Raw genomic sequence first — 15,384 nt, 5'->3', positions numbered from 1 at the left:
ATAAAACAGGATTAAACCATTTCAACGTCATGACTGAAAGAAGTTTGAGAAGTTTTTGTTAGCAGAAAGCTCTGTGAAAAATGCAAAGCAGTATTCAAATATGTCATTACCATTTCCAGGCTTCAGAATCCCTTTGCCTCCAAGAAGCCAAATAGTTTCAGGACTTATCTGCACAAAGTTTCATTTCCTCAGGCCTCTCTAGTAAGTGAAATTGTGTAAACTGCGAGAGGTGTGTTAATAATAAGGTATGAATCCTTCCAAAGAAAATATTCTTAGAGGTTTTCCGAAAAGGCCTTTCTCGAACTCAAAGCCTCTGCTTTGTCAAAAGGCAGAATTCTGAGCTTAACAGTCCTCGTGAAGGACTGTCAGAGCTTCTAAAATCTCAGGTCAGTCACAACAAAGCTCCCAGTATATGGCTGGACCTAATTACTGTAACCAGTCTCCTGTGATATTTCTTTTACTCTAATTTTCTACTGATCCTGTGTTACTTTAGTTTGGTCCTCCTAACTGCTACCTTGTCTGCTTTAAAGGTATTTTATTACTTCAGTAAACGAGGCCAATATCAGTAACAGATTCTGTGAACAAAGCCAACATCTATGTATTTTATTTGCAGGCCTGGAGCAAAGAAACTACAATCCCATTCCCATTTCCTTTTATAATTCAAACTAAGATGTCTTAAACGTGCCGGCATGCCTCACTGTGCCTAGCAGTAGATGGTCGGGAAATGATTTCTGAATTGGATTAACCTTCCAGTTTTCTTTGAAGTAAATTATTGTTATATTTCAGCTGAATCTAGTCACTTGCATCTCTTTTATCTCACCTCCCTCTAAAGGGTTTTCCCAGTGCAGCAACGTCAGGGATGATTCACACACTGGATCTGTTGAGCACACTTCTGAAACATCGTTTCTGCAACTCGGTAACAGGAGCTAACACTCAGAGGACTTTTTCTGAGCCAGGTCCTGTTCTAAGCCTGTATTACTTAAAATCCATATAGTAACTCATGTACTCCTCAAAACACTCTCAGAGGCAGGTATTATTCCTGTTTTACAGATGGGTCAAGTAACTTGCCCGTGGTCACGCAGCAGCCTATGCTATCCTATAGGGCCTTTCTCATGTTCAATTTAATGTCAGTTCACGTGGTGGCTCCACAAACGCACTGTATGCTTATATTCTCGGTATTAGTTCTCAAGAAAAATACGCTATTATGAAAGCAAATGACGTACTTTAAAGCTTTGAAGTGTTACATCAAATAGCTTATTAAAGAGAAAAAACTACTTACATATCTCTACTAATAAAGGATCAAAATGACAGATAACACAGTTTAATCCTTATTCTCTTCTAATAGCAATGATTTGGAAAATGAAATCTGTTTTTCTGGAACAATGATGGCATTCTTTCCACAACTCTGAAGGAACTCTCCCTACTGCCAGATGAAATAAAAGTGAAGTGCAAGTCCTTTGCCTGGGGACGTTTTAACCTTATTTCTTCTTACTTCATTATACAGAGACAGCCAATCTGAATTTCTGATTGTCCAAATACTATTGGTATAGAAATGCCATATTTCAGGCTTCAGAGTATTTTCCTTCAGTTCTCTGCTTTCACAGTGAAATACATGTACTTCAAGTATAATCTCTGCTGAGTTCTAAAATTTTCGGCAGGTGGAAAAAAACCGCGGTAGAAAGGCAAACTTACCCTCCACGTATTTCAGTTTGGAAACTGAAGTTCAGAGAAAGCCATAAAAATTCAATTTAAGAAAGATTTATTGATTGCCTAGAGTGTGCATGGTACTCTATTAGACAATGAAATTCAGGCACAAAACAGACACAGGATCCCTGGCCTCAGGTACCTTATGATGTAAATTAGTATAATACAGATTAGAAACAGACAAGATACATGTCAATGCTCACTTCCTAGGATGCACATTCAAGCACAGTCATTGAAGTAATCCAAAACAGCATCTACTCCTAAATTCATTAATAAAATATATTTGGCCCTGAAATCCACAGCACTGCAAACACAGTAATTAAGTTCCACTGCAGATAAAGTCACAAAGATGCAAACACACTGAAACCCTTATGAGGATTATTAATGACTTTTGTTATTCTGGGTCTTCTGTTTTCTTCTTATTATTGTTCGAAGCCTCCGCAACACCAGTTTATCAGACAGAAGCATGTCATCCTGTTGTTCTAGATAATCCAGTAAATTTTCGGTCCATTCGAGTGCAGCTTTGTGGCTAATATGCTTCTCCGGGTTCAGTTCTGTTTTTCTAGTCTTATTGGAAGGCTTGTGCTCGGCAGGCTTGGCCCGGTCCTCGGCACCTTCACTGTCAGTCAGCACTGGACAGTTTGAGTCGTTACTCCGAGAGTCAAACCACTGATCAATGTTCTCAAGGTCAACATGTTCACAGTCTTCTGTATTCTGTAAAACTGTTGCTAAGTTAGCTGCTAAAATGGCTCCTTCATCAATATTCATGCCTGAATTCTCTTCATTGCCAGGGAAAAGTTTTTTCCATGCTTTGGTTATGGTACTTGATTTTACCATGTTCCAAGCTCTCGACACTTCATAAATTGCATCTAACACTGTCAAGTTCTTCCAGAACATTTTGGGGTCAATTCCTTCATCCACGTACTTCTGGAGAAGTCCTGCTCGGTAGTATCTTTTTACTGTGGCTAGAACTCCTTGGCTCATAGGTTGAATGAGACTTGTGACATTTGGTGGTAGATATTTCACAATTATTCTACCATCATCTGAACTCAACAGTTCTTCATTTGGATGGGCTGGGGGAAAATCCAAAAGGAGCACTGCTTTCTCTAGAAGCCCCTTGGATTTCAAATGCTTCTGGACCTGTGGCACAAAGTACTTTTCAAACCACTGTCTGAAAACAGAATGTTCTATCCATGCACTTTTTTGACTGAAATAAGTGACAGGAAGGTTCGAGAGGTCAGCTCCTTTGAATGCACGAGGCTTTTTTGCTTTCCCCACAACACAAAGATTAAGTTTGTGTAAACCTGTGGCATTTGCACAACACATGATAATGATTCTCTCTCTGCTTGACCTATAACCAGAAGTACTCCGCTCAGTTTCAAGAGCTAATGTCCTTGACGGTAGACATTTCCAGAACAATCCAGTTTGATCAGCACCATAAATTTGTTCTGGCTGTAGATTCTCTCGCTCAACGAATTCCTGAAAGTTACCACAAAACTCACTGGCGGCAGTTTCATCTCCTTTCAGTTTTGTTCCTTTACCAGCAGCCTTTGGAATACCGTGGCGCTGCTTAAATCGAGTCAGCCAGCCAGACGATGCATTAAAATCACCTTCCATCCCCAGGGCGTCAAAAAAGAACTTGGCTTGCTTTGCACAAATCGTTCCAGACACTGGAATCCCCTCTGTTTTCTGTTGGTTAAACCACTCTATCATAACTCTATCCAGTTCCTCATATGTTGATGACTTCATAGATTTACGTTTGGATACCCCACTTGTAGGATCTGAACTGTTTGCATAGTTTATTATCCTTTCTTTGTTTTTTTTAATATCACGCACTGTGGATTCACCAATTCCATACACCACAGAAAGTTTTTTGAAAGAGATGCCTTCCTCAAGTTTCTTAATAATGTCAAGCTTGTCCTTAATTGTCAACACCACACGCTTTCGTTTCCCCAACATTGTATCTAATATTTTAGACGATTACTAGAACAAGATACGTAACAACTTAGATTTGGACACAATGAGACTAGAAAATGGGGTTTTAAGGTCCCTTTCCTGCCCCCCCTAGGACCTAGATGGACAGTGTGCTGGCCAATTTCCAGACAAGGCCTACATGACTCTCTTCGCTTTGCTGTTTTGAAACTTACAAACTTCAAACAACAAGGACTGGCTCCACTTAATCCTACCTTCTGTCTTGCCTCCTCCTCCCTTAGTTTAAGATCTTTTCATGAACTGCGATCTCAGTGGCAATGACAACCAATATTGTACCAGCAAGGTCTCTAAAACAGTCACATTACATACTTGATTCTTGCCATCCTTATGGGCGAAGCTCTATGTTAAAGAAACTAAGACTCTGGTGGGAGTATTTGGGGCACTGTGCTAGGGAACAAAGAGTTGGAAGAAGGGCTTGCAAACCTGATAGGAAAATACAACGGGAAAACTCGCCCCCTGACTGCTGTCCTTGTCAGGCAGTGCGCTGTATGGAATGCTACCTCCCCAGGCAAGGGCTGCTACACGATGTGCAAGTGAGTGGTTATGGAAATCGTAAGCAATCAGGGTAAGGCAAGCTGAACAGAAGGGAGCGGTGCAAATCAGGTGAAAGGGGACAGGCAGGAAACTGTGTACTTTAACATGACACAAACCTCCACCTCATGTGTTTGGCAACTGAAAAGGAAAAAGGTGGACAAGAAGTGGTGTCACATGATTAAAGAAAGCATCAAAAAACTTCATTGGCAGAAATCAGGACTCATGGTAGAGGGTATGGGGTGGGGGAAGGCTCAGTGAAGATGTTACGATAATCCTGGTGAAAGATGATCCTCGATGGGCCAACAGAAGTAGTTCCTGTCGGGGGCTGTATAGGCACTCGGAGCCTCCGAAACCTAAAGGAAGATACCAAAAACATTTTTCTTTCAATATCAGGGTCTGTGGCATTACCCACATCTATCCTGCGACTGTGTTGAGAAAATTAACGCCTCCTAGGAATGTGATGGCTAAATACGACACAGACTGCTTTCAGGCATTATCTAGAGTGTCAGGGAATGGGACCTGCATTGCCTACCTCCTGAAATTAAGCGGTCAGAGAGGAGCCGCGTTAGCGAGGGCCTCTCCCCGCACGGAGAGCTCCGGAACGCCGGACGTCTTTGCTCCGTGGGAGCCCGGATTCCTCCGTGGACGCCAGCGACCAGGATGTCACCGCCGCAGCCAGCCAGCGAGCGGGCGGGCGCTTGGCCCAGGGGACGCCAGTCCGCGGGCCGGGGGCATCGCTCTCCGCCTGCCTTCGCGGCGGCCAAACCAACCTGAGAGCAAATGGAGTCTCCCGAGGGAGGCTGACACCGGCGGCGGCGGCGGCGGCGGCGGCGCGGCGGCGGCGGCAGCAGCAGAAGACAGCAGGCAGCAAGCGTCGCCGCCGGAGCCGGAAGGCGGGGGATTAGGGGGCACGCGCGCGCCCCCGCAGGAACGTTGTGTCGGCGAGGGGGCGGGGCCTCCGCGGGCGAGCGCGCGGCCCGGGGGCGGGGTCTCCGGCGAGCGGGCGGGAGGGGGCGGGCGCAGCCGCCGCGGAGTCTCTGGGCGCCGCGTGGGTTCTACTAAGGGCCCTGCTGCTCCAACCTGCAGACTGCTTCGCCGGCCAGCAGGGAGCGGTACAAGCTCACCTTGTCTCAGCCCTTTTCCCAGTGTCCCGGTTCCGTGGGCAAGGCTTCCTCCGCTCTCAGGTGCAATAAAAATCGCACCTTAGGAGGGCTCGCGAGAAAGCTGCGCATCCTCAGGTGTCCCGAGCGGGATGCGAATGGGGCAGGGCGAGCGCACGTGGAGCGTGTTTACAAATAGCGGCCCCGGCGTCCGCCCCTCCCAGCGCCGACTCCCGGGTATCCCCAGTCCGCCCGCCGCGGCACGACGAGCCGGAGCAAGGACCGCGAGCCAAGGTAGGAGAGAGCGGACGCGGGTCCTGGCCGAAGGCAGGGAGGCTGGCTCCCCTTGGAGACTGGGGGGAGAGGAGAGGACGTGGGGCTTACAGTCTGCAGCACCCATCCGAGCGAGCCCTGGACAGGTGGGGCGCAGCGGAGGGCGGTCAAACTGGATATCAGGTCTCTCCTCCCTGGTGGGTTGCTCGAGGGTGTGAGTCACGCTTTCCGTAGAAGCTGCTCTGTGCAGAGCTGCCTGTGCCCGAGTCTGTGGGAAGCTCCCTCGTGACTTTCCTGCCGCTCCTTCACTGCCTCTGCTTGTAGGTAGTAGTAGTAAGAGAATTGCAGTTTGACAGAGGCTCCCTTGGTTTGTTTGAAACGGAGATACTGTACGTTTCTATCTTGGCATTTTAAATGGAGGGAATGCGGGCACCTGTGTGCTAATTACCCTGCGTTGAACCGTGTCTTCTCCGCGTTCCCGGACTCGCTTCCCCGCTGGGCCCTCGGAGCCTTCCCTGGAGAAGGGAGCTCCGCCTTCCTCCTGTAGCACCTGTTTACCGAGGAAACGCTTTTCGTCTTTCCTTTATTACCCTTTCTTTTCTGTATAATTTGAAAAAATGGAGAAGCCTTCAGTTAAGTTTCTCTAATTTCTGAACATAAATGTCTAACCTTTTTCGTTAACATAAAGTAGCGTAGTAATTCCTCATTTATTTGCAAAGGCCACGTTGTTGCTACAATGTTTCAAAAGGGAACTGACCTGAGCATTCTTAATGCAGAAAAGATGTTGATTTTAAGGCTTCTAATTATCTGACTTCCTTGCCCAGACTGCTCAATTGCCTTCCTCAAAATCGTAGCTTTCCCCTGTCTGACGTGTTGGAGAATCTTTGATCTCCTAGATACACTGTGAAGTTCTAGTGGTTTTTGACAAATGTCTGCTTTTCCTGAAGGTAATCTCCGCCCTCCCCCCCCCCCCATCAACCACTCAGTCTTGGTTGACTATTTTGGATAAAGTGCAACTTCATGCTAGTTTTGTATCATTTTTTAAAGTTTGCCTCTTTTCTCTGATAGTTGTAACAAGCGTGAAAACAGTTGTATCCGAGGTATGAAACGTTATTCTTTCCTCAGAAGGGAAGAGAACTGACATTTACTGACTGCCAATCAAAAGACACTGGCAGAAGTTGGCAACCTGATTTTCCCCCTACTGGGGTCACTGGTCCCATGATATTTAAATGAAATGAACTCTGCCTCTTACCTCCCTCCTCCACTATCTCTGGGGTTTAATTTTCTTCCAGACACCACTTGGTCCTTTCTGTTTCTGAATCCTCCAGCTTGCTTGTGTCTTACCACTTAGAACTGTTCCCTTTTCATCACCTTGTGTAAGTTCAAATCTGGAACACAGCCCACATTCCTTGATTTCCTCAAAACACCACTTGGTAGGAGGCAGTTGTATTTAGCCAACTTTTAATGAGACTTTACCCAAGGGGGCTTCCCTGGTGGCACAGTGGATGGGAATCTGCCTGCCAATGCAGAGGACACGGGTTCGAGCCCTAGTCCAGGAAGATCCCACATGCCGTGGAGCAGCTAAGCCCGTGTGCTGCAACTACTGAGGCTGCATGCCACAACTACTGAAGCCCGCGCACCTAGAGCTGCGCTCCGCAACAAGAGAAGCCACTGCAATGAGAAGCCCACGCACCGTGGCGAGAAGTAGCCCCCGCTCACCACAAGCAACGAAGATCCAATGCAGCCAAAAATAAATTAAATTAAATCTTAAAAAAAAAGACTTTACCCAAGACAGCTTTACGCGAGATCCTTTCCTCTAACAGACTTGTTCCTTTTTGTTGGGGCGGGGGAGGGGTTGCTAATTGCAGCAGATATACATTAGAGTACAAGGGGGGGATCCTTAATATAGAATGTCTGTCAGTCTTGTTTTATTAAGAGCCTAGCTGGCCACAGGAAACTTCTTATTGCCAATTCTTTTCTTTGGGTCACAGTCTTGCCTCCATCTTGCTTTGCTGTCCTCTCCCTTCTCTCTCCAGCATTTTTCTCAAGGCCCCTTCTCTCCTTCCCTCTCAGCTGCTTGTGAAATCTTAAGATTCTTTTTCCTTTATTACGCAGAGTCATTTCGTATACTGTTCTGTTTTCTAGTTGTCCCTTACCATTCACTGTGGTTTATTCTCTAATCAAAAGACACTTCACTCCTGTGGAGTTCTGCCACCAGTATTTCTTTCCTTCTACATATACACAGTCTCTCTTAATCCTTGTAATAATACTATGAGGCTGATGTTACCTCATTTATGTACAGGGGGAAAAAGGCTAGAAAAGCGTAGGAATCTATCAAACATAGCTTGTAGAATGGAGTTTTATTTGGCTTTAAAACAACATTCTCTGCCCACGCTATCACAATCGAAGTATTTAACTCAAAGACATGAAAAGAAGAAAGTGTATCATGATTACTTTTTTGCAAAATTAAAGTTGCCCTTTATTAAAATGGAACTTTTGACATTAACCTACCAAGAAGGCATTCTAGTTGTGAGAGCCCTTCGAGTCTGCAGCTGTGTTCATCAGACATAGCATTTAATTTATTAAATGGGAGTTTTCTTAAAATTACTCCAAATCACCTGAAAATGGCTCATGTTTCTCACCATTACAAGCTCTAAATTCCTTTTCTGCTGAGATAATATCAGTGCAAGTACATTCTGTGCCTCATTTTCAGTGGTATCCTTTATTCATAATAGTTTTGTAGCAGAATAGAAAACCTCTAGGCAGAGTAAATTTTTAATTTTAAAGGAACTGCTTCTTTGCTTTTGGGGTTCCATTTAGTTTATCATTGACCATCATCTACTTGGAGATTTTTGTTTGATACCTGAATTAGCTACTCCAATAGGCTTAGGATGAGGACATGATAACATTATTCCATATGTATTAAACTGATTTAATATCAAATAGTATTTCTCTGTTAATTGAAAATTTTACTGCCAATGGAAAATCAATGGTTTTCACAAAAAAGGTTTACTGTTAACTATTTTATGGGGCATAAAATATAGAGGGGAATTTTCAGCTAAAATATAATTTTGGGGGTGTGTTTTATGGCAAATAAGCTGTGAAACAGCTGTGATCAGTAAAATGAAAGTTTGTACTTTGAAGTCTCTTTCAGCTGTAAAGTTATTTATATTGTAGACAAAAGCTCAAATTATTCACTTTTAATATAAACATTTTTCTTTTAAATGGTTAAAGGTAGGAACACTTTTCCGCTTAAATTTCTTGACACAAGTAAGAGATCAGATTACTCATTGGAAAGTCCCATTCCTTTAAAAAAAAAAGTTAACATGATGTGGAAAGATACTGATGACTTACACTCTTGTGTCATAGAATCAGGTAGATGCTCAGCAGGGAACTTTTAAACTTAATTTTGTTTTCCATGTTTCTTTGTTGGCTGGCAGCGTAAGTAAAGAGGAGAGAATGAGTTCCTGGAGGGTAGAAAAGATTTAATAGGGTTGGAAGAAGGAAGATTGCTAGTGGAAATGTTAAAGAAAAGTTAGAAAAACGTGTGGATATAAATCGAAGAAACCTGTGAATTGTTGATTGATGTCAGCAATGTGGGTGGGAAACTTGAGTGAACTTTACATAGTACCCACCTTACCTTTCCAAACCTGCTCAGTTTCCAACTGTTCTCTAGAGGAGCCTGCAGTTCCATCAGATGGGTCAAATCAGGTTAATGAGAGCCTGCGGGGCATTACTCTCCCTGTTCCAGGCACATGCAGCTGCATGGTTTCAGGCTACTCATTCTTCTCCTTTAGCCTAAAAAGTCCTCTGCTTCTGCTGTTAATCTGTACATCTTTCAAGTTCTAGTTTGTCCCCAAAGCTGCATATTCAAGGTTCCTCAGACTTTATGGGTTTGTATCTCCTGGGGTCCAACATCCAGATTCTGGGGTCTACCCCAGGGATGAAGCCCAGGAATCCTTATTTTCAGCAAGTATCCCAAGTGATTCTAATATGCTAAAGGTTGAAACCTTTATACATGGACAATCATTGTGAATGAGATTCTTCTCTTAAAACATATTCTTTGGGGAGGGTTTTTTTTGTCTCTTCCCCTCCTCCCTTCTTAAATTATATATGATATTTGAAGGAAAATATGAAATCCAGAAAAACGAAAAGGGAAAACAATCATACCAACATTCAGAGATAACTACTCTTAATAGTTTGGTGTGTATCCATGTTCTTTCTTGTATCAGTGTAACTGTTATATATGTAATGTGTGTGATTTTTATATGCGGATTTCAATAGGAACATGAAGTTATAATATACATAAAATTTTATACATGCTTTTATTAACAACATATGATAAATATTTTAGGTGTTGTTGGTTCCCATCAGCCAGACACCGGCAAGAACACACCCTTGCCCAATTAGGCTTACTACTGCAGCAACGGTGATCCGTACCTTGGAAAACCATGGCCTGTCTCAAAAAGAAGGGTCAGGTGAAGCTTATTATAGGATTTGGATAAGGTGGTTTTTAGAGAAGTTTAATGAAAGTGAAGGGTCTGTTCTGGGCTGCGTGCTGTCAAAGAGCAGAGGCAATGTGACTGTTAGGTATCTTAATTTTTATCCAGGAAGCTAGAGGAACAGGCTAGAGTCATCACTGGAGAAGAAGCAGTAGTCACTCCTGCTAACCAGAAGAGGGGGATGCTTGGTCATTTTTGTGACGGCACAGCATTCGCTTCTTTCCTGGTTACACTTTCAGTTCAGGCAAGATTAGAGAATGCTCTTGTTTTTGTCTTGTTTCACTACAGTCATGGAGCGTCCTCTTCCAATGTCTGAAGTTAATTACATTCCTCAGGGTAACACCATGCCTACCTTGTTCAAAGCTTTCAACCCATACTCAAAGGGTCCAGGATCCAAAAAAGTTTAAATAATAATCATTGATAAATTTAAATAATAATCACCAGCTCATTCAGCCTTGAAGGTATCCCTAACGCAACTAGCTGGTCATAGTATGATGCAATTCTACCTTATGAGACTCCCTTATGCTTGAAGATGACAGTTATTAACACCTGCTGCAATGCTTCTAGATTAAAAAGACCTCATGATAGTGTTTCTGAAACTCAATTTGGATCAACTGTAGAAATTCTCATCACCCAAAAAGAAATACCATACCATTAGTGGTCATTCCACATTCCCTCTAACACTCTTTTTCCTCAGCCGGCAACCACTCATCTAGACTTTTCATATAAATGGAATCATACAGTATATGTCCATGGTGACTGGCTTCTTTCACTTAACAAAATGTTTGCAAGCTTCAGCCTGTTGTAGCATGCGTCGTACATTGTTTCCTTTTATTGCTAAATAATTGTTGTATGGATATACTATATATCCATGTGTTGCTGGTGAATTTCAGGTTCTTTCTTTGTCGTGAAAGAATTCGGAGACGAAGTGATTGGTAAGAACCAGATTTATTTAGAGAGAAACATAGTCCACTGACAGAGTATGGGCCATCTCAGAAGGCAAGAAGCAAGAAGCCTCAAAATATGGTGTGGTTAGTTTTTCTGGGCTGGTAAGTTCATAGGCTAATGAGTGGGAGGAGTATTCTAACTATTTTGGGGAAGGGGCGGGCATTTCCAGGAAATGGGCCACCTCCCACTTTCTGGCCTTTTATGGTTAGCTTCAGTGTTGTCATGGTGATGGTGGGTGTGTCATTTAGCATGCTAATATATTACAATGAGCGTATAATAAGGCTCAAGGTCTGTTGGAAGTCAAATCTTCCGCCGTCTTGGACCTAGTTGATTCTCACTAGTTTTCGTCATGTACTATGGCCGTATCATTCTTTTAAAGGTTGTGCCTTGCCCCCTTCCCTCCTGTTTCACATGTGTCAGTTGGTGGACATTTAGGTTGTTTCCACTGTTCGGCTATTATGCGTAATGCTGCTGTGAACATCCATGCACAAGTTTTTGTGTGGACATATGTGTTCATTTCCCTGAGGTATACAGCAGATTGGAATTGCTGGTTCATGTGATAACTGTGTATAACCTTTTGAGGAGCTGCTTTCTAAAGCCCTTTACAGTCTTACAGTGTGTGAGGACCCCGTCTTATCCAGACTGCTGTAACGAAATACCACAGACTGGGTGGCTTATGAACAACAAATTTATTTCTCACGTTCTGGAGGCTGGGAAGTCTAGAACCATGGTGCCCTCAGATTCAGCGTGATGGCTGGCTAGGACCCACTTCCTGGTTGATAGATGCCTTCTTGCTGGGTCCCCACATGGTGGAAGGGGTGAGGGATCTCTGTGGGTCTCTTTTATAAGAATCTGTTAATGAAGGCTCCACCCTCATGACCTAAGCACCTCCCCAAGGCCTCTCCACCTCATGCCATCACAACCGGCATTAGGATTTCAACATAGGAATTTTGGAGGGACGTGAACATTCAGACCACAGCGGCTCCAGGGTCTCTGCATCCTCACCCACACTTGTTATTACCTGTCTTTTTTTGTTTAGAGCATCCCATTGGGTGTGAAGTGGTATCCCATTGTCGTTTGCCTTTCATTTCTCTAACGGCTCATTGGATCATCGCTTGAGGTGCTTATTTACCATTTGCATATCTTTTTTGGAACTGCATCTATTCAGATCCTGAACTCACTTTATAATTAAGCCATAACAGAGTTACAATGTTAAGTGTCAAGTGTTCCAATTGACTGTTCCTCCACTGGCTTTCCTAGAGGGAAGATATAAGAATAAGAACCTTCTGAGGAATAGCTCTGTATTTAGCCCAACTGATGTTGAAAATACTTCTCATGATATACTGTCACTTGACTTAAGGAGTCATGTAATAAATTCTGGCTATCTTTAATGTCAGAAGAAAAGATTATGACTTCCAAAAGAAATGTGGCTTCGTTTTATGTGACAGAAGAACTAGGTATGTCCATTTCAGCACTGACTTACACAAATCTATCAGCTTTGGTTGGTGCTCAATTGCTATAGCTAACTCCTTTTGAATTCCTGGTACTTTTCTTTTTCTTATCCATTGGTTGTGTTCTTTTTTAGTCTTAATGTTTTAGTGGTAACTCTCTTTTTATATTACAGTTACCTCAACCATTGTTTTAGAAGCATGTAAACAAATTAAGAGACCAGACAGGCAGTACATCTTAGCGATAAACCTTATGAGTTCTAGAAACGCAGTCTCTGATTTGTACATCTGACTGCCACCCACCAGCCCTGGAATCTCCAGCTGGTTTTATAGAATCTTTCACATATCAAAAACGGGAATAAAAATCATACAGATTTTGGTTTTGTTGTAAGGATGAACTGAAATAGAAATTGCTTTGCAAAGTACCACACTCTCCTAGCAAGTAAATACTAGCTGTGATTTTATTATTTCCTACATCTTTTTTTTTTGCGGTACGTGGGCCTCTCGCTGCTGTGGCCTCTCCCGCTGCGGAGCACAGGCTCCAGATGCGCAGGCTCAGCGGCCATGGCTCACGGGCCTAGCTGCTCCGCAGCACGTGGGATCTTCCCGGACCGGGAGCACGAACCCGTGTCCCCTGCATCGGCAGGCGGACTCTCAACCATTGCGCCACCAGGGAAGCCCTCCTACATCTTTTGACTAGAAGGAAACACTTGCATTCTCTCAACTTTTTAAGAAAAGAGACTTTGAAAGGAGCTAAAAGACAGTAGTGCAAAAGGCCAAATGAATTCATACAGATATAATGATATTGTAGAGTATTTGCAAGAGGGGATTGTGTACCTGTGGTTGTCATTATAAGGGGAATTCACAGACCTACCTCAGGATTATTTATTAAAAATTCTCATCTCATTAATTCAAAACAGTTGCACATTTTCTTTCCTTGCTTTAATCCTAAATCACAGCACATTACGTATACTATGTTTCGGACAGATTTTTAGCCTGATTTTAGGTATCTGAAAGGAATAGTAAACATATAAAACGTGGGTATGATGCAATTGACAGTCTTCAGATGGTCATACTTTGGAAATATGTTTGAAATATACCTTATTATCTTTGTCCTCCTTTATAAGGTTTGAAAACCAAAACTGGAGAGAAAGTTTTTAAAATGGAGAGAGGGAAGTCTAACTCTAGTCTTTATAGTTGCATTTATTGTATCTCTCAACCTAAACCCTGACACTGAAATTCTGAAAGGTGGTGGTAGGTGATAATTATCTTTTTTCCTTGGCTTTTCATATTTTTTCCTCCTTTGCTTCGTTTCGTATGTGTGTGTGTATACATATATCATTTTATATGTATGTATAAGTATGTATATATTTTCCCCTACCCTTTTCTCTTTATAATTAAGCTTATAGATCTCACAAATTTCTGTTTTCCCCCTCTTCCTTTTACATTGTGTTATTTTCCTTTGGGGATATAATAGTGGAACTAGCTAGCAATTTGGAAAGTCCCTGTCAACAGTGTGCTGAAATTGATGTGCAATTATGTGATTGCTTATTTAGGAGAAATTTATGGATTCATTAAATCCATCATTTTAATGCTGATTGGACTTTTAAAATTTCTCACTTCAATCGGTAGTTTGTTTCCAGTTGTGTTAAACAGAAACAAACAGAGTGATTTATTTAACAATGATCTCTGTTACTTCAACACAGGAATTAATTTTGCACTGACCTTGTTTGTTCTGAAGTTGTTGGATTTTTTTTGTAACCAGTAGGTGATTTTAATTTATCATTGCTACAGTCACTGAAGAGAAAGTTTTTAGTTTTATTTTTTTCTGACATATCTTTTATATGCAGTATTGGGACTTTAACCAACCTCCCTCCCTCCCTCCCTCCCTCCTTCCTTTCCTTCCTTGCATTTTTTAACTTTTAACTTTTGAGCTGAAGGATTCTCTCCCTTTTGTGTACTTTGAGACTCTCTTTGATGTGCATGACTATGAAATTGATTTATCTCAGGCTGCAGTAGTTAATTGCTTGACCACTAGGTGTTTTACCATACTCCAGCGAAGGGGAGCACACATTGTTATACATAAAATGGGGATTTAATAGAAATGCATATCTGTAAATAATCATTAAACTATTACAGCTATAGTAATGTGAGATATTGCTACTGAACAGTTAGCTGCCGCATGAATACACAAGAATCCTGTAGTAATGCACCTTCCATCTTCCCAAGCAGTCGATGATAGTCTAGCATATTATAACTCATGAATTTTAATGCTTTTACAATTACAAGTTATATCCATAGAAAATCCACTGTTTGCAATAGTACATGGCACATGGTATTCTCTTAGTAATTATTTTATTGTTAAATAAATACATGACATCTTGAGTTTCATTCTGTTTGTACATCTTTCCAGCAGTGGTTGGGCAAGTAAATTGACTTCTGAGTTTCAAATAGTTTTTCATTATAAAATGGGAATGATGGCATTTACATTCTAGGTTTTTTCATGTTGATTGAATGAGATATAATACAGGTAAAAATGCTTAGTAATTAATTTTTCAAAAGATCTCTTCTGCTTTAATTCTCAGTTGTTATTGGTTTACTATTTATATCTTGTAGTTAGCAATGATGTTCATAATATGTCTTTACACTTGATCTTGTCACAATTGGAAATCAGATGTGTTACAAAAAGAGGGATTTACTGATTGTAATTTAATGCATTTGTGAGAACATAGATCTCAGAGAAGCCTGGGTTTGAAACCTAGCGTTGTCCATTGTTGGCTGTGCGAATCTGAACCTTTTCTTGAGTCTCAGTCTCTCATTTGATAAACGTGAATAATACCTATACTGTGGAATTGTTGCAGTAACTAAATGAGAGCATTTGTG

At 42.1% G+C, this 15,384-nt stretch overlaps 2 protein-coding genes across 3 annotated transcripts in view; one reads left to right on the top strand and one right to left on the bottom strand.

The window, feature by feature from the left end:
• Window positions 1-1,742: 1,742 nt before the first annotated feature.
• On the bottom strand, window positions 1,743-5,120 carry TIGD2 (tigger transposable element derived 2). 2 transcript variants are annotated; one of them, XM_033400353.2, is made up of 2 exons: window positions 5,001-5,120; window positions 1,743-4,583 (listed from the first exon to the last, which is right to left on the bottom strand). In XM_033400353.2, the coding sequence occupies exon 2, from the start codon at window positions 3,661-3,663 to the stop codon at window positions 2,086-2,088; it is 1,578 nt and encodes a 525-aa protein (XP_033256244.2). In that variant the 5' UTR covers window positions 3,664-4,583; window positions 5,001-5,120; the 3' UTR covers window positions 1,743-2,085. The 2 variants fall into 2 exon arrangements, with proteins under 2 accessions (XP_033256244.2, XP_004277015.2); XM_004276967.4 differs by lacking the exon at window positions 5,001-5,120 and adding an exon at window positions 4,763-4,902.
• A 372-nt stretch (window positions 5,121-5,492) lies between these two features.
• The window catches only part of FAM13A (family with sequence similarity 13 member A), a 354,436-nt gene continuing 344,544 nt past the window's right edge, over window positions 5,493-15,384 (top strand). Inside the window, exon 1 of the mRNA XM_049709015.1 lies at window positions 5,493-5,624. The gene's annotated coding sequence lies outside the window, so the exon portion shown is untranslated. The remainder of the gene's footprint in view (window positions 5,625-15,384) is intronic.

Source organism: Orcinus orca, chromosome 4 (genome assembly GCF_937001465.1).
Source record: "Orcinus orca chromosome 4, mOrcOrc1.1, whole genome shotgun sequence".
In the NCBI taxonomy this organism is placed as follows: Eukaryota; Metazoa; Chordata; class Mammalia; order Artiodactyla; family Delphinidae; genus Orcinus; species Orcinus orca.
The sequence above is the reverse complement of the archived record's forward strand: the minus strand, read 5'-3'. Positions and strand labels throughout refer to the sequence as shown.

Bases quoted from the DNA above. Each gene is read 5' to 3' on its own strand.
- TIGD2 (XM_033400353.2), bottom strand. From the start codon at position 3,663: ATGTTGGGGAAACGAAAGCGTGTGGTGTTGACAATTAAGGACAAGCTT.